Source organism: Pempheris klunzingeri, chromosome 20 (genome assembly GCF_042242105.1).
Source record: "Pempheris klunzingeri isolate RE-2024b chromosome 20, fPemKlu1.hap1, whole genome shotgun sequence".
Lineage (NCBI taxonomy): Eukaryota > Metazoa > Chordata > Actinopteri > Acropomatiformes > Pempheridae > Pempheris > Pempheris klunzingeri.
In genome coordinates, this window is record NC_092031.1 from 18,452,001 (window position 1) to 18,472,465 (window position 20,465).

General features: G+C 44.0%; 1 protein-coding gene across 1 annotated transcript in view; it reads right to left on the reverse strand.

The window, feature by feature from the left end:
- gas7b (growth arrest-specific 7b) overlaps positions 1 to 20,465 on the reverse strand; it is a 57,992-nt gene that overhangs the window by 7,648 nt on the left and 29,879 nt on the right. Inside the window, exons 5-12 of the mRNA XM_070851955.1 lie at positions 20,091 to 20,144; positions 16,720 to 16,809; positions 14,828 to 14,943; positions 14,546 to 14,620; positions 9,905 to 9,983; positions 7,205 to 7,333; positions 6,428 to 6,551; positions 1,265 to 1,344 (exon numbers count right to left, since the gene is read on the reverse strand). Of these exons, the coding sequence (XP_070708056.1) occupies positions 1,265 to 1,344; positions 6,428 to 6,551; positions 7,205 to 7,333; positions 9,905 to 9,983; positions 14,546 to 14,620; positions 14,828 to 14,943; positions 16,720 to 16,809; positions 20,091 to 20,144 (747 nt within the window). The remainder of the gene's footprint in view (positions 1 to 1,264; positions 1,345 to 6,427; positions 6,552 to 7,204; positions 7,334 to 9,904; positions 9,984 to 14,545; positions 14,621 to 14,827; positions 14,944 to 16,719; positions 16,810 to 20,090; positions 20,145 to 20,465) is intronic.

A 20,465-nucleotide genomic window follows, 5' to 3' on the forward strand; every position in this document is an offset into this window, starting at 1 on the left:
GTGGAAACATGGCCAAGCAACTTCACTGTGCAGAAAAACAGAAGAACTGGGGAGCAGAAAAGTGGCAGCAGGTGCTCTGGACTGATGAGTCCAAATCTGAAACATTTAGCTGCAGCAGAAGGCAGTTTGTTCACTGAAGGGCTGGAGAGCAGAACAATAATGAGTGTCTGCAGACAACAGTGAAGCTGGTGGAGGTTCTCTGTAAATGGAGTTGGGATTTAGTCAGAGTTAATGATGTCCTCGATGCTGAGAAACACAGGCAGATACTTATTACACAATCCCATGAGGGGGGCGTCTGATTGGCCCCAAATTTATTCTGCAGCAGGACCCCAAACATACAGCCAGTGTCATTAGAGTCTGTCTGGATTACATGAATAGACAGAAGGATCTGAGGCAGCCGACATCCACAGAAGATCTGTGGTTAGTTCTCCAACATGTTTGGAACAACCTACCTGCAGAGTTCCTTCAGAAAGAGTACCAAGAAGAACTGATGCTGTTTTGAAGGCAGAGGGTGGTCACTCCAAATACTGGTTTGATTTACATTTTTCTTCTGTTCGCTCACTTTGCATTTTGTAAATTGATAAAAGTAAACATATTTCATATTTTTGAAAGCATTCTTACTTTAAAGCATTTCCTCACACCTGCCTAAGACTTTTGCACAGTACTGTGTGTGTGTGCGTGCATGCATGTATGTGTATATAATATATATATTATATACACACACACACTGTACAGGGTTGTGTATGCAAGCACATGGGCATGTGTATCTATACAGAGGGGTCTAATACATCCATATGTCTGTAAAATAATGGCTATTATACTGCATATTGAGTTATTTTTTATTCAATGACAATATATTAATAAGTCAGTAAGGCTTTATTGGTCCCCTGGGGGATGTTCATATGTAAAAAATAATAATAATAATAAATTCAAATTAGTTCCACATTAACATTAAAAGGATGAGCACAGCAATGCATTTGCAACCATAATCCAATATTATAATAATCTATTATTCTGAAATGGCATAATGAGCAAAGTACTTTTACTTTAGATCATTTAAATACATTTTGATGCTAATACTTTTGTACCTTAAGTAACATTTTCATTGCAGGACTTTCACTTCAAGATCAGAGTACTTCTTCTGACAGTGTACATTATGAGTTTTGCACATTGGAACAGTTGAGAACACACCGTAAGATGTTCTCATCCACTGAAAAACAACTGCACACCAAACTACACACACATTCCACGCATGGTTTCTTACCAGACTCGTGGTGACCATCTCCTCAAACCACTTGGACTGAGACTGGTTGTAAAGGTCGACACAGCGCATCAGATCGTCTCCTGTTCCAAAGAATAAAGAGACCAGCATCAGAGACTTTCTTAAAGTGGAACAACATGTCATAGACTGTACTGTGCATTACAATATGTAGTGCACAATCTGCCCACTAGGTGGTGCCAGAACCCAACTGTTCAGTCCCAGCTGATGTTGCTACAACACACATGTTCAGCATCTGTTCCACCTTAAACCAGCTGATATGATTACCCAAAAACAATACAGACAATCTGGACTGATAGTAGATTTCATTATGATACTGTAAGCAGTGATAAAGGGACAGGTCTAATCTGTCCTTTCATTAATGGCACAGCCTGTATCCTGCTGACAGCAACAACAAGCACTGATCATCTGTGAGATCAAATCAAGAGGAAATGATGCTGATCGTTCTGCTCTTCAGCATACGCCTCTCTCACTGTCTGCTGATACGTCTCCCTTTATATTCACATTCATATTCAATTCTTCTTTTAAATAGGTGGCACACAGCCGACGTGGGACTGTGTTTGTCAGAGTGGAGTCTTAGGAGGAAATGCAACCCTCCAGGGCCTTCAAACACGTCCACAGAAGTCAAACTACAGTGCAGACGGTAAGCATAATTATAGGGAGGAAATGTCATCTTCCTATGTATATGGTGGGCGAGATGGACGCGGCTGTGCGGGATGCTGCAGGTCAACTAACAGAAGTAACAACTCTTAAATCGACATGTTTCTTCCGTCGCCACAGAAAGCTTTAAGCCAAGTACTGCAAAAAACAATGAGCTAGAAGAGGATAAAAATCTCCATAGAGCTGCAAGGAACTGCAGAGTCAGGTGCTAATCTTCTCACTTTTGTCATTTGCTCCATTGTTAATTAACATATAAGCTATAAGTTATTCCAATTTGACAGCATCATACTGTATATATTCCGTATCAGTGTAAGCCTTGAAGCTTTTTCTATAAATTCTTCTAAATTTGGTATCTCTAGAAACTTTGAGATCTCCACTAGAATTGGAAAAAAAAAAAAAAAGAGAGTCTTGTGTGTGTGTTTTGGCTGTGCAGCATGACTTCATGGCGACAGGCCCGCTGTCTGTGGGACTGAGGAGGTTAAAGAAAAAAAGCATCTATTTATTTATCTTAAGGTAGATTAGATGTTCTGGCACATCAAAAAGTTGCAGCGATTGCTGTTGCAGCACAGTTTTCAGTAAACAGGGTCTTCAGGTAAGCTCAGAACGCAGCTCTGCGAAGAGTACGTGAAGGAAAATGGGACAAAAATGCAAAAGAGCTGCTGTTCATGCCGCAGATAAGCCCGTCGCATCAGCACCCGAAGCCTTAAAAATAATCACAATAAATTCCCTTTTAAATAAAAGCAAAAGTAATGAGCTCCACAGTTAAAGGGTGATCACGGCCTTAGGTAGTTGATATAAAACCTTGAGGAAATCCCTGTTATGCTGAGACATAAATGATAAAATACTGCGTGTAATCCAATGCAGCGAGAGCACGGAGCGATAATGAGTCTTTGTTATGAGCAGACAGATGCCGTGCTTTAGTTGTTTTGGCATCAGTCTCCTCTCCGCTTCCCTCACACTGTAGTCATCATCACTGGCAGCCAGACGCCATGAGCACCGTCAACAACTGCTGCTGTTTTTCTCTCTGGTTGCATAAGCAGCACGGAGGAGGGACGGCTGAGTGTGTGTTTGTGTGTGAGGAGATGTCGGACTGGTACGTGCGCGTGACAGCATGTGGCCGTGCCCGGTCGAGTCATGACATCACACTCCGGCGGAGAGTCTACATCTGTTTACTCTTAGCCACTCACTTTCCACACCTATTCAAAGTTTTTACACACCAACCCGGCTGCTGCTAAAGCTACTTTTCCACCCCGCCTTCCTTCCCCCCTCGCGTCCTTCTAACATGCAGACATGTTTCACTGCAGCTGAACCCAATGTGTCCAGGTTCACTAATGCAAACGGGACAATACAAAGTGTGTGTGAGGTGAATTTGCACTGAAAAAAGCTTTTCACGTAACTACGTAACAAGCTTGCAAAGGGCTGAGAGATACTTCAAAAAGTTTGAATCCCCAAGACCCCTCAGTTTTGCCAGAATAAAGAGTTCATAGCATAACAGACAATAACGTTGAGGTTTCTTGCAGGCTGGTCCTCTGAGAATCTCCCTGCCTGTTCCCGGGGGGATCAGTCTACTTACTGGTGTTTGAACCGTAATTGAGTCATGTATATCAGGTGGTGAACTTGGTAGTGACCATGTTTGTTCACGTGACCTGTGTAAGATTAAGGCTGCTGTGAGCTGTTCATTTCTGTACAAACAAGTCTTCTCGAGGGAAGCGCTCGCCCATCCCATATCTTTATCTGAGTTCAGAAGAAACAGCAGAGGGAAAGGGGGCTGTCCATCCTTACGACTGAATGGTCAGAACACGCTTTCTGATTGGCCGTTGTCTCAATTATCAACAATATATTGAACAATCTGATTTCTTTCTTGAGGACATCGATCACGATCAGTGTTTCGGTCGGTTTGTGCGGCCCAGCCATGAGAATATCTAACATTAAGAGATGTGAGGTGCTCAAGTGCAGTTTATTGTGACAGTAGCAGAGCAAACTGACTCAGTAATGTCATTTACACAATAACGTCTATGTAAAATTTGCTAAAATCAGCCGCCATAAGACAGATACAGTGATAACTTTCCAGAGTAAAATCCTGCTATTTATTCATTTATCTATTATTGGTTGGAATATTTTATTCTTCTCTCATTTCTTTCTTTTCAAAGTGCAGAAAAGATTCTATTTGTGTCTATTATGGAAACACATTTCTGACAGGGGGACAAAAAAAACCCAACAAAACAACCACAATAACAAAAAGCTAGAATAGTTTAGAAGGTACTGAGTCAATACTGCAAGTCCTCAACATCTGAAAAACATGAGGAAGCTTGCCACATTTGTGTCAAATCATCACTTTGAGGTAAAATCCTGTTTGACAGCATTATAAACTGCTGTGCGGTGTTTTGGCATTCGAAAAGCCACCAAACTCATGAAGCTATTACTCAAACCTGCATCATATATAATGTCACTCCGGTATTGCAACAACACCCACACAAGCGAGTGCAGCAGAAAAACATCAGTGTATGGAACTGTTATGAATCCAACTTTGCATTTATAAGTGGAAGATTGGGCTATTCTTTCATTCTAAAGTCACATGGTGCCACTTTAACAAGACTTTCAGTCTCATATTCAGCCTGAAAACATTGGGAGGAGTCCTTGTTTCCAGTGGAACCTCACTGTAGAGGTTTGAAACACAGCAGTTGAAAAGTCTTGAACTCTTTTCTTTGTAACAGATGAAATGACCTTGTGGGATGGGTATGTTTTGCAGACAGATTATTAATATGCATGTGTGTGTGAGGACTGTGGAGCTGGTCCACACCCACGCCTCTCTGTCAGTCTGGTGTGAACACAGACCAGTCGAGCGCAGAGTGTTCCCGACCCCCTTCTTCCCTCCTCCCCCCTCTATCAAAAAAAAAAAAACTCCCAGTCTGGCTCGAAGTGCTGATAAAGCTGATGACTCATGTAAAAAGACAAACACAGCATATCGGTCCAATGCCAATCTCAAGCGACCGCTCCAATGAAAGGCTAAAGAAACACTGGAGGAGGCCACGGAATCACGTCCACTGAGTTAACCGTTTGGGTGGGCGCTGCTGTAGGAGGAGTCTGGTGTGCAGCTGGAGGGCAGCGCTGACACAACCCACTGCTGATCATCCTCAGATGAACTCTGATGAGAGAGAATCCCACAGCTGGCGGGGAAGGACTTTTATAGGTTGGACGATGACATCCAGATAAGATTTCTGTTGAGTTAACAGTTCCCACACACATTTGTTTTTTACTAACAGCCATGACATTCATGGTCCCCAGAGGATGTGGAGCGCCACCATCAAGTCGAGATCTCTCATTGTGCTACACGTGAGCCCCTGAGGATGAACCTCCCTGTCCTTTCGGTCAGCACAGACTCTTTGAGTTTCAACACTTTATGAGCTTTGCTCTGGTGCTGCCATCAAAATTTGCCAAAGTTCAAAGACAACATAAAAAATCCATTATCCAGTGAGCGCCAGGGGGGCTAAATGTTAGCCAATCAGCAAACAGGACGGGACTAACGCTGTTGTGGAGCGTCTTTTCAGTCTGTATCTACTTCACTCCGCTCTTTAATCCACAGCACAACCAGTATGTTGGCAGGGCTGTGCATCAGTTAGATTCAGGCGGTTATGTTGGACTCTACTGAGTTAAGGAAAATCAAATCCCCCCCTCCCTGACAGAAATCAGTTAGAGTGGAGACAGTGTCAGACTGAAGATGGAAATGGAGTGGAACGAGTTGATGACTCTGTATGATATCTAAAATGTAAACTCAACTCTATGTAAACTGCACACTAAGTATCTAATGATCCAATACACAGCACACCATGAAAATAACAGAGTGCATTAAGAGCAGGAACTGAAGCACCCAGGACGGACTTCTTTAGGCACAAACCTCACCTACTGTTGGGCATAATAAACACTGCAGCCTCGTGGGGTCTCTGGCAGGGCTTTTAGCGGAGTTCACCCACACCTCTCTGTGGAATAGGCAGTGTGAGAGAGGTTTGGCGATGCGGTGGCTACTCGCACGGTGAGATGGTGAGCTAGTGTAGCGGGCCAGCCAACAGCTATGACATTAGCCAGCTGCTAGGACCGTGCAAGGCATATCAGTCACGACCGTTTTCACAATAGCTCTCCTAGTTAGTCTGCAAACCGTCAGCAGGCGAAACTCGTCAGCCGGGTCGCTCATCTCCTCAAGTCATACAGGTTTAAAAAACTAATTCACCCCACAGACTCCTGTCTTACAGCACCATAGAACCATGCCTCTTTCTGGAGCAGTTGATGCTCAGGACACAGGAGCATTAAATAAAAGTAGATGGAGAAAAAAAAGAGTAAAAAAATGATCTGTATCAGAGACCAGTAGCCACTAGTGGTTAGATCTGAGAGCCTGCTGGGCTGTGGCCCCTCCCGTCTTGAACAACAAACACCTGAGCGAGACTGGGACCCCACGGTGACCCTACAGTTTGACCTCTGACCCCTGCCTCTGACCTGCTTGTGTGGATTTCCTACGGGCCTTCTTGATGTCCTCTTCGATCTTGTTGCTGAGTTTGATCTCCAGCTGCTGGGTCTTCAACTCCAGGTCTTTCTGCCGGTCAGCCAGAGCTTTACGAGCCTGCCGGGGGTAAAGATTAGGACTCAAGTCAAACACACACTCTCAGCCAACAGCTGCACGTATAGAAACCTTCTCTTAAAGCAACACTCCCTCTTATTACGCTGCTTTAAGTAAATGCTCGGCTTTTACATTTCAGGCAGCAACAAATGAGTAGTGTTCTGGAAACAAATATCATCGTAACTAAAGTGATAAAAGTTTGCAGCTATTAGAATGTTTCAGCCTGCTTCCATTCATCACAGTGATAACGAAGTCTGCTACAGCTCTCTCAGCGTTCATCCATCAGTGTTAACGCTGTTTCATAGCCAACATGGCCAGTGTCTTATTTCTTTTCCCGCTTCAAATGCTCAATTGTCCATCACATGAGTTTAGTTTGGTCCCCTTCTGCAGGCGAACGCTGCTCAGATGACAGATGATGTGAGACAGATTTGCAGTTGTCTTCAGGCGTCAGCCAATCGCTTTGCATTGCACATTATACAAAAACAGGAAACACTCCAGGGACCAGAAACCAGCCGTCTGTTTATAGAGGAGATTTTAGAATTTTAATCGCCAGTGGAATGATTCCTGAAACTGTGCTGCTGCCGAGTGTGAGGGCAGACCTGTGTTACATTAGAGCTGCGGTGCTTGCTCTTCTCTCTGCGTGTGTTTGCGTGTACCTTCTCCACCGCTGCGTAGCGCCCAACCAGCTGCTTCCGCAGGTCAGCGATGTGATGGTCAAAGCGCTTCATGTCCTTCTTAAAGTTCTCCCTGAAGGTCAGGAAAGGCTTTTCCACTTCACTCTGCAGCTGCTCGGATCAAACACAGCCAACAGTTCAACACTGACCAGCAGACGTTAACGACACATGCATTCGAAAGAGGCGAAATAGAATATATACTGTATATAATACATGTAATAGGCTAAAACGGTGCCTGTTGTACAGGGTAACACTAATTAATCCAGGGCTATAAAACCATGTGTCACAGACTCAAACTGAAAGCATGAACCTCTCTTGTCTTATTAATGTCAGTGTTTTATTTTGGTGATTTTTCTCTCTGTGTGACTAAACTCACAGTGGAGTAAAAAAACAGGAGCTTGCTTCCTTGATCTTATTAAAGGTTCCCTGCTCAGCAGGAGAGGGTAGCATTACTGTAACTTTAGGGGCCCATTGTCACCTTAAGCAACAAGCAAAGTTCCATTTGATGATCAGTTTAGCGTTAAGTTGGACCCTGCATACATTAAAGTGCAAGACTACAACTACAAACACAAAGACGGCAGAAAAAACTATATTTGCCCAGTTTTTACCCAGTAGTTCTTGAACTTTGTATGTGGCTTTGCTACAGACAGGTTTATTTTATTTAGCGTGGCATGTTTGGTGTGGTGGCTAAAGTTGGGACTGCATGTCACATGACACACACTGGCCCAAAATACACACAATGAAACTTTTTCTGCTGTCATTACAAAACATATGGCTGTACATTTATGACACAAACACTCCAAACGGCCTTTTGCGTAATCACAATTTGACCCATATATCCGAGAAAAACATTTTTCCACATTAGCAACTTTCATCGGAATCAACAGGACACCATATCAAGGTCTCTGAGAGAGTGAGGGGACCCTCTTAGCAGATGCAGACCGAAGCAAAAGCCTTGTCAGTACGAGCTGACAGACTCACACTGAACAAAGTGGGTCAGAGCTGCATTCTGTCGAGTACAGTGTCATGTGAGGACAACCGGTTTTTAACTGGACGGATATAAAAAAACAATCATTTCCACTCAGTTCTGTTGTATTTCCACACATCAGGCTGAGGTGGGGTAGAAAAAAATGAATGAGTAGGAACAGCATACAGCTGAATTTCAATTGGATGTCACTCAGCGACCACTGTCCGAAAGCATGCACAACTTATGATTACTTCCAGATTGCTGATAACTGTAAGGAATAAATCTGTCAGGAAGCTACAATATAAATCCAGACGCGGATGCACTAACTCCTCATGCATGTAAAGTGGTGCTGAAGGAACGTCTTTTCCAACCAGAAAGCCATAAAAAGAATTACACTGTTTAAATATCAGTAATGATAAAGTTATCAATCAAACAGGGAAATGACTTTAATCGCCCCCCTCCTCTATATATCTGATTTAATTATCCACAAACCATAATTAGATCTATTGCCTCTTTCAACATTATGTCATCATTCTCTCACACTGAGCTGGCTCAGATGAGAAATGGTTGGATTTTTGGAGCAAAACTTACAACATCCTTTCTACACGCAGTGTGAAAACTGCTCCAAGAATGTGACAAGATAATATTATTTTTGAAATGAGTAGCTAGCGAGTAGCGAGCCCGTCACTTGTTATTTGATCCTAATAAGCAATGCGGTGTTCAGCCCCAGCTGTCGGTGATGAATGAGATCTGCAGCTCCCTCCTGCAGTCACATTGGAAACCTTCATTCAAAGTTCATTTCCACTCAAATCCTCCCTTCTCCTCCGAGAGCCTGGAACGGTGCCGCACATCTGTGCATCTCTGGAGGATAACATCACCGCCTCCATTTCCTCCACCAGTCCAGCTGTAATCCTGGCCTCTATCTTTCCTCTCCCCTCTCTTAGCTCTCCAGACAAAACCCGTCTAGCACTTGCACTTCACAACCCTAACATTAAGAGCAGTTCCCCTCAGAGCCGGCGGTGGAAGTGAAAACTCTCGGACTGAGACCGAACCGGCAGCCCTTCCCATTAAGGGGAAAGTCTGCGATGACAGGAAGAGGTGGCGGGTGATAAATGTTGATTTGAAGCCTCAGAGCCATCAGGAAGCCCTTTACTGTATGTAATTACATTTGAAGGCAGTCTGTCTGCCTCGTGACTCACATGTGTGCCGTTGACTGCAGAGCCTGCAGTTCATATGGAATCACATACTGTAACCCCCACGTAACATACATGCATCCTTGTAAGAGTGCAAAATCAAGATTTTTCTGCAATTTTTCTTGAATTCTTGAGTTTGTTCGTATTGGAAGCCTCCTCATGTGCGAGATATGACACAGTGGGAGTCCTTTAGAGACGAGCAAACACTTTCATTACAACAGCTTCTGATTTATTGCACAGTAGCCTGTTTATGCTCTAGTTTATCTTTATACTATGTTAAAGCATACAGTTTCATGTTGATAAGTTGCAGTGACATTTTTGTACCATTCAGTGTGAATGGTTTGACAAAGCCCACTCTACAAATATTTTCTACAGAGTTAAATCATTAAAATGATAAACATTGCACGACATTGTCATGTTTGGTTCATTGCAGCCGTGTGTTACGTTGTCCGCAGAGCTGAACAGGAAGCTGCAGGATTGTATGGACACCAAGAGGTGGTGGAGAAAAGTGGGGTGAATTACCTTGGAGGAGAACTTTAGGTGAACCTCAGCCTCGTCTGTCAGGCTCTTCTTCAACTGAGCCCAAGCCTCCCCCAGAGTCCTGAGAACAGATAAGAAGGTGATGGAGCGAGAGAGAGAGCTTAATGTCTTGCACACGGAAGGACCACACACACATTTACATAAAGACATGCAGGCTGGGTAGACAGTGTCAGGGAAAAGCAGTGGGTGGGGGTTCTGCTGAGGCAAAAGTGGAGAGGAGGCAGGGTGAATCCTATCACACACACGTAAACACACACACAGATGGGGTTCAGCAGCAGGGCCGGTGCAAAAGTTCACGGCTACACAAGTCACCAGTAAATCTGGAGAAGCGGGCTGAGGTCCACAGCCAGTTCAACAGATGATTAGGGAGTATGGGACATGAGATACAGCTCCGCTTATTCTCTCAGCGCTTCAACACAGCTAGGGGCCATAACACCGCGAAGGCTTGTATTGTTTAGTAGATAAGCGTTGAAATCAAGTTAGCTGACGCACATTATGTAATAATTACACACGGCTTATCTTTTTAATAGGCCAGACATTTTTTGGATTTAAAGAAAGTGAATGACTCATAATTGTCCTTGACAAAAAAAATGGAATGAATTAGAAAGCCTCTTTATGTTTCTCCAAGCTGAGGACTGTTAAACAATCATCCAGCAGGCAGGCGGTCGCAGACACGAGGCTTTGGGTCCAGGAACGATGGACTTTATGGGTAAGCGGGTTACTTCAAAGCGCAGCTCTGAATGGAAGACATGTGTGGAATTCCCTCAGAATGACATCCAGCACATTCCTGACACTGTCAGACTAAAAGTCTAGCACCTGCAGCTCCCCGCCATCAGAAATGGGTCAACATCAGTGTCCCACACATGCATGCCTGAGTGTTCAGTGCATGTTCAAATATAGTTTTAAAAAAATATATATATTTTAGACCCTTTTGTCATCCCACATGCATGATTTATGTTGAGCACAGGAGCCACATTGGTTTGGTTAGAACGAAGAGAGTTGTTAGCAGGAGTGGAAGCAGCCACCGTGGCTACACCTACAGAAACTTAAACTTCATTAAAGGTGCTCTTCTGGGTTTGTCCTGTTAAACCCTTGTTGCCTGTTGTCGCGAATTCGCCTCAAACCTCTTCCGGTCTTGATGCATCTGAGGTGGCCTCTGCATCCCACTAATGCTGGTTGATGCATATTCTATGTATACATTATATATACATAGATGCATACATATATACATAAATATATATATATTCTATCCGTATGTACATATATATTTTATTATACTATTATTATATTGCACTAGTCTATGCTATGTTATATTCAAATTAACAATCTCCACTTCATTTAGCATCTGCTTGAATGCAAAAACACAAATAATTAATTTTTTTATATAATTGTAAGGGGTTAACAAAGATTCTGCTTTCATTTAGTGCTTTGCGACGTATTTCCGTCATTATACAACATTTACAAAGACAGATTAAAACCTGCATCATTTACGCCCACGTTTGCTTGCTAGCGGTCTTCTTCTTCCTTGCGTTTGTTATCATTAGCCCGAAACAATTGGCAGGAATGTGTCGCATCAGACGCGAGTGTGTCGCTGTGCCTGTGTACTCTTGAAAACACTGCTCCACAGCACAACTAGTGGACCAAAACTCTGCAGGGCTCCTTTGATTAACAAAACATAACTTCAGCACAGTAACATGATCAATGAACTCCAATACTGGATATAATATTTCCTGGAAAACAGTGAATCTATAATAGTGATCTCCTCCTGCACTGATAGGTACAATATGACCCTGCTGCCCCTCCCTGATCAAATCAACCTCACTGTATTGTGTCCAACAAACATGTTTTTTATACAGGAGTGCAACATTAATCGCATGAAGAGGCTGTTTCATGGCGTCTTTAATGTGGTTACTGGAGCTCCTACAGGTATAGACTGTTCTCCACCCTAGAAATATATCAGCGAGTGGGAAGAACGCCTTTTGTTCACATTGCATGATTCCAAGCTCTAAATACTATTCACACTCAGTAAATTACCTCTGTCATGTCCCTACACTCTCACACTCCCCACTGACAGATAATCACTTGCCAACAAAATAGTGCATGTCTGGGAAAATTAATCTCCTGCCATGTGCTCCATCCCCTCAACAGAACTGACACAGGGCACCGTGGCTAGCAATAAAAAGTGGTCACATGCCTCGTGGCCACATCGCTACCAAACAAATGGTAAATTCAGGAATAAATAGACGGTTGGTTCTGGGCTGCGGCCGGTTGGACGGTAGGAACTGACCAACAAAACAGCGATTGTCCTGTGTGACAACAGAGCTGGCCCGGGGGAGAGAATAATGAAAGTATTGTGTTGCACTTTTCTGGGTGTGGGCAGACTGAGCCGGCTGGTATAATCTGGATTCTATATGGGACAGTCCCATCCCACTCTCGCCCTCTATTACCATACTAATATTAGGAGGGGTTATCTTATGGGCATGTAAACAGTGCAGGGGAGGGTAAGCTTCACTAAAGCTTGTTTGCACGCTGACTCATTTGCATCACAGAAATTACCCAATAAAAGTAAACTTCATCTAGAAATGACTGGCAGCTAGGCATCACTTGGCCTCTGGAAACTGTCCTTTTTGGAAGTTGTGCTGCAGCTCAGTGGCTACGCACTGCGTCCTGGAGGAATCTCTTAATAAAGACGAGTTTAATAACGATGCCGTAGGCGGCGTCTGCACAAACCGCAGCTTCTTATCCAAGTGGGTGTCTTTAGCTGGCCGTGCCCGTCTCAGCTTCCTGTTAGTTTACTTTCCATGTTCCTGTGTCCCCCTCGGAGGACCAGACAAAGACTTGCCCTCAGCATGATGTTCCCTCTGCTGTCAAACTGGAGAAAAGAGGAGTGGCTGCAAACTCTTCCTCCCAGCAGGATTTCCCTGCATTCCCTTCCCCTACAACCCCCCAACACACACACACACACACACACACAACTAAATATCTGCCTCCTCAAATCTCATTGCCCTCATCCTCAATCAAACCCCCTCCCATCCCCCCTTACTTCTGTACCTCCCCCCCCACCACTCCTCTGCTCTCTCTTAATAGCTGAAATATGCTGCAGGACAGAGATCAAAGCATCTGGTGATTTACAGGAAGGCCGTACTGTTTCACAGCATCAGTGACAGGGCCTGCGGACCCAGACTCACACCGGGACGTCTCGCCTGGTTGGCTGGTTGATTGAGCTGACAGAGGAGCCGTCTGCCTCACTGGCTAATTGGCCGACTAAAGACAACAGCACCCTCTTGCTTAGTTCACACACTTGCTACAGCTAGGTCCTGCCGCAGTCTCACTAGGACTGGTATGACTAGCGGTTTGAGGTGAGGTAAGGAATGCTGACTGCAGACTGGAAGCAGCACCATCATAATGTTAGCACTACTCCTTGTTAGCAGCAAAGACAGCAGCCAGCTACGGAGTTAATAACATCAGTCTAGATGAACAGCCAGAGTCATGTTAGCACACTGGGAGGCTCCTCACAGGGAGGTGGCAACCAACCCATCACGGCTGTGAAGGACCAAGGACCTCTGACCCGAAGACCTGCTGGAGCCGTTTTCTTTATTTTTATTATTTTCTTTTAAATAAATCTATATTGTGAACCTCAGCAAGCTATCCTGGTATCTTTTACTCCTTGTAGAAAATCCATATGTAGGACTTAGATAATGTGAAAAAGGGGAGTGCTGGCAGGTATTTTTTTAAACTTTGCACGCTGTGAGCAGCTGACATCATCCAGCTAGTCTGCAGACTTTCTGGCTCTTCTCCAGTTGTGCTGATGTTACACTGTGTTTTAGAATTCGTTGTCATACTGTAACTGTCACTTGCACGGTGGCCATTGTTCAACAGGGTCACGTTAAATAGAAAGAGGCAGTTAGGTCTGCTGAAACTGCTATTTGTTTGCGCCTGGCTCGCAACCAACTGTCAAAACAGTTTTTATGATAAGATGATAACTGATAAGATAACTGTTTAGTCGACCAAAGGTCCAAAAATGAATAAAAAAATCGCCATCACGAGCTCCAAGAGCCCAAAAGAGAATGTTCTTTGTCACGTTTTCAACCCAAAGATATTCACTTTACAATGATGTGCAACACAGAAAAGCACAACGTTTGAGAAGCTGTAAGCAGTGAATGTTACTTTGATCCATTTTGACTCATCACTTAGGTGTTTCAGCACTAATTTGCACACCTGCACCTATCTCATTACTCCCGTCATTTCGATCGATGTTTCATTTCATTCATTTACTATTTTCCAATCTTTACTGGCTGCTGTTCAGCAGCCGACTCTCTGACCTAACGGGAGAGAATATGCCCACTGAGGTGCAATAAACATATCACATGTATCACAAAAATCATCACATGTATACCATTACTAAATATACTGTGGAGGAAAAAGGCCCAAAACAAATAATCTCCATCTCCAAAGGGGCTGAGCAGTGGAAAGACGTCTTTTCCAAGTGTTGACATTTCATTATTTATTTCTTTTTTTTATGTTTATTCACATCTGTCACGCAGCCATGTGTGTGACAGTCTACTCTGCGCTGAGAGGAGGTCTGTCTTTCTCCTGAAAACTTCTAGGAGGAAAGTCGCTCACCCTTCTTCCTGGCTCGCTAAGGGGATCTGGGACAGCTTGGAGAGATTCTTGGCGTACTCCTCTTCTATCTTTATCCTGAGAGGGAAGTAGAGGGTTTCATTACCACACAGCCTTTTACGCAATCTGACTGTTTCCATGTGCGCTTCCTGTGTTGTGCAACACAGTGATGTACATGAATGAGCAGAAGAAAGGGGAAATGGTTTGTTTTCACGACAGCTTTACGGTTTTCATGGTAACCTGAGGATGAAGTGTGAAAAACAGAAGGCTGGGGATGGCTGATACCTTTCTCGTATGAACTCGGCCATCTCCTTTTGCATCTGCTTCCCCTTCAGCTGTTTCTGCAGCAGAACCTCAAATCCTGTGATGCAGCCGTTACCCTGGGGATCCTTCTTATCAGCCTACAAGATAAGCACAGCGAGGGCACGCGAGAACCCCGTTGAACAAACAAAGGCGACAGCATCACACCTTGACCGACAGTGAAGTGCACCACCTGCAGCAGGCTCCCTCAGATACACGGAGGTGATGCGGCAACATCAGATAAGGGCTGCACTAACGGAAGCTTATCAAACAAGCAGCCTGCTTCTGAAAAAATGGACGTGATGTACTTCGCTTCAGAGAGTTATGTATTTATGTTGCTGAAAAACAATTCAGCTAAAGTTCTTAATTCATGAGCCACTCACTGTAAAGCTGCACTAATCAATATTCTGGGTCATAAAACGGCTATGTGTAATATGACAGGTCTCACTTGTAGTGATAAAGCTACTTCCTCAGCTCTATAGAGCACTTTGGCTCCATTCGGCCTTTTGTTTTGGTTTTAAAGGCCTATTTTGGCTCAGTCTCAGCTAATGCTGAATGCTAATGGTGTTCCGTGCCTGTGGGTTGTCTTAATGAGAACAGCACATAGCAGACAAAGCGAGCGACTGGCTGGAGAACACGCTGGAGCATTTAGCAGAGTAAAGAGACAAATAGTAGCTTTGTGGAGACCAAAGCAGAGTTCAGAGGAGAGTGAACATTGGACTTAATGCTCAGTACTCATAACTACTTTATCGGGGGATAATATGTCAATGTTTTTTCATTATGCTCCACTGCTCCCAAGTAGACAGAAATAAAGTTTTTTCTTTACAGTGAAAATGCTTGTACAGTGGAAATGACTCATGTAGAATCCTGGAAACTACAGCAAGTCAGTACCAGTTTTAGTCTAGTTTGAGTTTAGTGATTAAATGCATGGAATCAGAACTATGCTAATCAAATTTCTCTAATCCTTATTATGGCTTTCTTGTTTACATGATGTCTAAAAAAGCTGATTAATGCAGAGAGGCAACGCTAAACTGATTATAAAGCTCCTGAGGCCAATCTTGCCATTCCCTGGCGTGGCCTGGTGTCCACTTTCCCCACTCATCCTATCTTTCCACTGTGCTGTCACCTCTGTGTGTAAGACCCCCCCCCACACACACACACACACACACCACACCTGGTAGAGATTACAGTGCAGGGGTGGAGGATGTTCAAACACAGAGGCAGAGTCCAGCTGGCCCACTGCACTCCAGCCGGTTACGTGTAATGTATTATCCTACTGCGCTGTCTGTTGGGGCTTATTAAAGCCAATGCTGATTCTCAGTGTGCAGTACAGCCAGTATGACATAAATATGGAGTCATGTTGAAAGATGAAAAGGACCAGGTGTTGTTTTTGGTCACATGGACACTCGAGGTCGTTCATTTAATTATTTACTGGGGAGAGCATTGGTGTCAATAGAAGTGTTTTTCTCTTGGTTGCTGGTTATTCTCATTCAAGACTTTTCTCAAAAAGTGTCGTCATCTAGATCTTTTCCTTCCTCCGCGGTTTCCTTTGACGTCATCTCCATCTTGTTCCAATACAGTACATGAAGTGAAAAGAGTGTAAAGTTTTTGCACAGTAACAATGGATGTGATTAAATTCAAGATCTCAAAAGCTAAAAACGATAGATTTCTAAATTACCGTCAGAGAACTAATAGAACTGGAAGTCGCCCTGATTCCAGCTGTATGTGTGTGACAACAAGTTGCCTGAGAAGAAGAGTTGCAGTGTTTCGGTTTTATTGGTGGTACTGGTCTTGACCTTACATATATTGCAGCCGGTGTGTGCTACGGGGCAGCAGACAACAAATTTATAGGCTCTTAAATGTTGAGGTGAATTTACCCAGAAGTAGTCACAGTAGCTCCATTCGCTCGGTTTCAGCAGCTGCTGCTCCGGCATGCACGCATGAGAGGGGAACGTCACACAGTTAATCTGAGAGAGGGAGAGAAGGGGGGAGGGAGGGGAGAGAGAGAAAGGGGGGGGGGGGGGGGGCACCATAGGGAGGGCAGTTTAATGGGGCCGTTTATAGTTTGATGACAGACTACTTTGCTTTGATGCTACAATATACTGTACAGCAACACTATTAGCGCTCCATGTGTTGACAGACAGTTTATAAGAGAGCACACACACACACACACACACACACACACACAGGAGCTTCTGCCCTGGTATTCAAGGTAGCCTGCACGCTGTTGCTTTGGCAACAGTCTCATCTCAGCAGCTCCAAGAACTCACCAAAGTAAAGGAGACATTTCCAATCGACCCAGCATTGTTCATTCACTTTTCTCAACCCGCCCCATCCTTGGGGACACTTTTTCCAACACAGAGTCTTTTTGGGAGTCATCGCTCAGCACTCCACCACAACACTCCGAACTTCTACTTCAGCCCAGAGCAATCAGCTACATCGATTCCCGAAGATCACCTTTAATTATCGTGGAGCAGTTAATTGTGCGCTGCTCGTCATGTTGAGTCTGGTGGCTGCAGGGCTCCCAGCTGGGAGCTGCTCGGTTCCGCTTGTCGCTCTAGTCAGGGGCTCGGTTCTTCTGCTTTTATGTTTTTCCTTAAAACCTCTAGGGTGGTAGGGATCACCTCTAACCCCTCCGCTTTATGAAATGCAGCCCACGCAGGATAATGAAATTCTCTGGCTTCACAGATGCTTTGGATACAACTACACACGGTGACGATTTGACAAGTCATCACTTCCAGGTTTGGCAGAACAAAAACTCTAGTTTGTCGTGGGAAATGTAAAATGTCTTGCTCTGCAGACTCTTCAGCTGCCGATTCAATTTTTCATGACAAGGAGAGAAGAAAGAAAAGAAGAAAACAAAGGGAAGGGAAAGAAACCACACAACTAAAACAAATTAAGAGCCATGTCTTCACAATAAAGAGACACAGACAGACACCAGGTTTAGCAAAGACTCCAGGGCAAACAAAAGGGGCTTTATCTTTTCTCACAATCATTTCAATTAACCTCAGGACGTAAACAGCCTGCAGCAAGGATGCACTGTTTCTATTTTAAAAATTTCAATGGCACCAGAGAGCACCCCCGTCTAATGCCAAAGCCTCCTCTTTCAGACCACATTGACAAATATGGTTCTGCTGATGACTTTTACAGAGTCAATATTGAAAATGAAATCCAAGAAGAAGAAGAAAAGGCCTCTAATTCAACCTTATCTTGGCTTATGAAGCTTATAATTTGTTTGAGGGAGTAGCTTCCTTTTTAATCGCCACTCAGGTCGGGGGGTTGACAGCTAGCAGGGCTTTAAACTGACCCCCGCTTCTTTTTGGTGAAGATGAGGGCAGAGCTGCTTCCAACAGCGAAGGGCTTAGATTGTTGGCATTCTCTCACACACACACACACACACACACACTGGCACTCTCCAGCACTTTCTCTCCTGACCTCTGGCGACCTCCTTCAATTGGCCATTCACTGAACCCCCCAGTGACTCTTAGCTTAGCTTGTAACTCAACACGGCAGGCGTGTCAAGCTTTGGGTTTCTCCACAAAATGATGTGGTGACCACAATAAAAAAGATATTTAGTATCTTTATTTATATATTTAGTAAGAGTTATTGCTGTTCAAAAACCAAAAACACAAGAGTGAACTCCCCAAGAATGAATTACAGGTTTATTTGCTATGCTATGCTATTACTCACAATAGTAGCCTAACATTACCTAAAAGGCTTCTATCTGGCATTGTATTAGCTAGCTAATTATTTTGTTCAATTAAAAAGAACATCCACTGTGTGGAAGCTGCTACTGGATGCTTCTGTACTACATTAGCAGCTCTGCTCGTGCTCGCAATCAGATTTTTGGGAAGTTCACGCTGACCTGAGCCAAGCTTGTTACCCAAGAAATTAAATGTACGACTTGAAACTATGAATAATGCATTAAAACCTAAATCTAACCTTCCCAAGCAACAATTTTTTTCCTTGCAATATTATGCTGTCATTAGACTAACTAGCTAACCTGCATCACAAGAGTACCGTTTGCCTTGGACATGTACTGTAACTTTAGCCTCAATCTTTTAGCATCATATCATATCAGACAATTCCAACCAACTCACAGAATTATGTTATCTTGCTAAAGCTGAAAATCTGTTAGTGACAGTCGCTGCTTTTATCTGGAAAATCATCAGTCGTCGGCTAAAAATGAGAAGCTGCTTTTGTCTGTTTCTGTCTGAAATCAAGGAGCCGTTGTTTAAACTGGGGTGGCTGTGGCTCAAAGGTGGAGCAGGTCGTCAATCCATCGAAAGGTCCGTGGTTCGATCCCGGGCTCATCCACTGTGCTTAGGCAAAGCGCTAAACCCCAAACTGTGTGAATGGTTAGTTTGCGCCTGATGGAAAGGTTGGCAATCTCCTGTGGATCACTGCAACAATGGTGTGTGAATGAAAACAGAATTATAGTCCACTTACCGCTTTAGTAAAAAGACAAAGTGCTAAATCTGCCCCTCTGATGATTACAAACTGCAGATGTGCCCTGCTAGAATGAAGGATTGCTTTGCCAAAGGTCAAGTTACCTCTTAAAGTCTTGACCTTACAGTGTCAGCAACGTTGGCAGTTAAATTGGTACTAAGTGTAGCGCTCCTCATCTTTCCTGTTATAACTGTCTGCTTATCAATAGCATCACCCTGGTTGCTATGGAAGCTGAGACATGCCCCCCCCCCCCCCCCACTCCCCTCTATCTCCATCTCAAGCTTGCGGTTTTAAATACACAGGAAGAAAAAATATCCTGAGAAAATAAAAGTCAGAAACAGCAGCAGCACCTCTGCTGTTTGCTGGGCGTAAGGCCACGGCAGGATGGAACGACCTGACAACGGAGGAGAAATCATCTGGATGCTAGATAAGATGATGTCACTGTCTCTGTATTGTAGCAACAGAAAAGCAGCAAACAGTTCTCACAGCAGTGAATGAGTAGGAAATATGGAGAAACTAACACTGAGGAGGAAATTTAGTACATTTACAGCTCTCATTTAGTCAAAATGTAGTTTGTATATTGTCCCAATGTTTATATGTATGTATTAAACTATTTTATACTCCCACCTGGGATATCTGCACTTCTTGAGATAGCATTTTCCTATCTCATTCTTTCCAAACTTGATAAAAAAAAATACAAAGCTCTCCGCTGCTATCAAATCTGACCCTTCAGGGCTACTGTAGAGAGGCGGGGTGAGTTCATGGTTAGTTAAGAGTTCCCGACAGTTGCCCCACTCACCGTGACCGTGGTCTCCTTGTTCTGTTTCCTGGTGGGCGACGTTGATCCCGGGCTCTGTGAGGAGAAGAATGATGCTCCGTCAAAACCTCCGTCCTCCGTGTCAGACATGACTGCTCAACATACACACAGTGTCACTCGCACACGCACAAACACAGTTGTTTTCCTGGCGAGCGCTGTTAGCGTCTGTCTGGTGCTCGCTCCGCTTCTGCTGCTGCTGCTGCTGGTGTGTATATGTGTGTGTTTGTGTGTGCGAGTGTGTTGCTGTGCAGAGCAGGGAGGATAGTTCTGCAGAGCAAAGCAAAGCATGGTCGGCTTTCTCTCTCTTTGTGTGTGAATGTGGATGTATGTGTGTGATTTCTAACACCCATGCCTAGA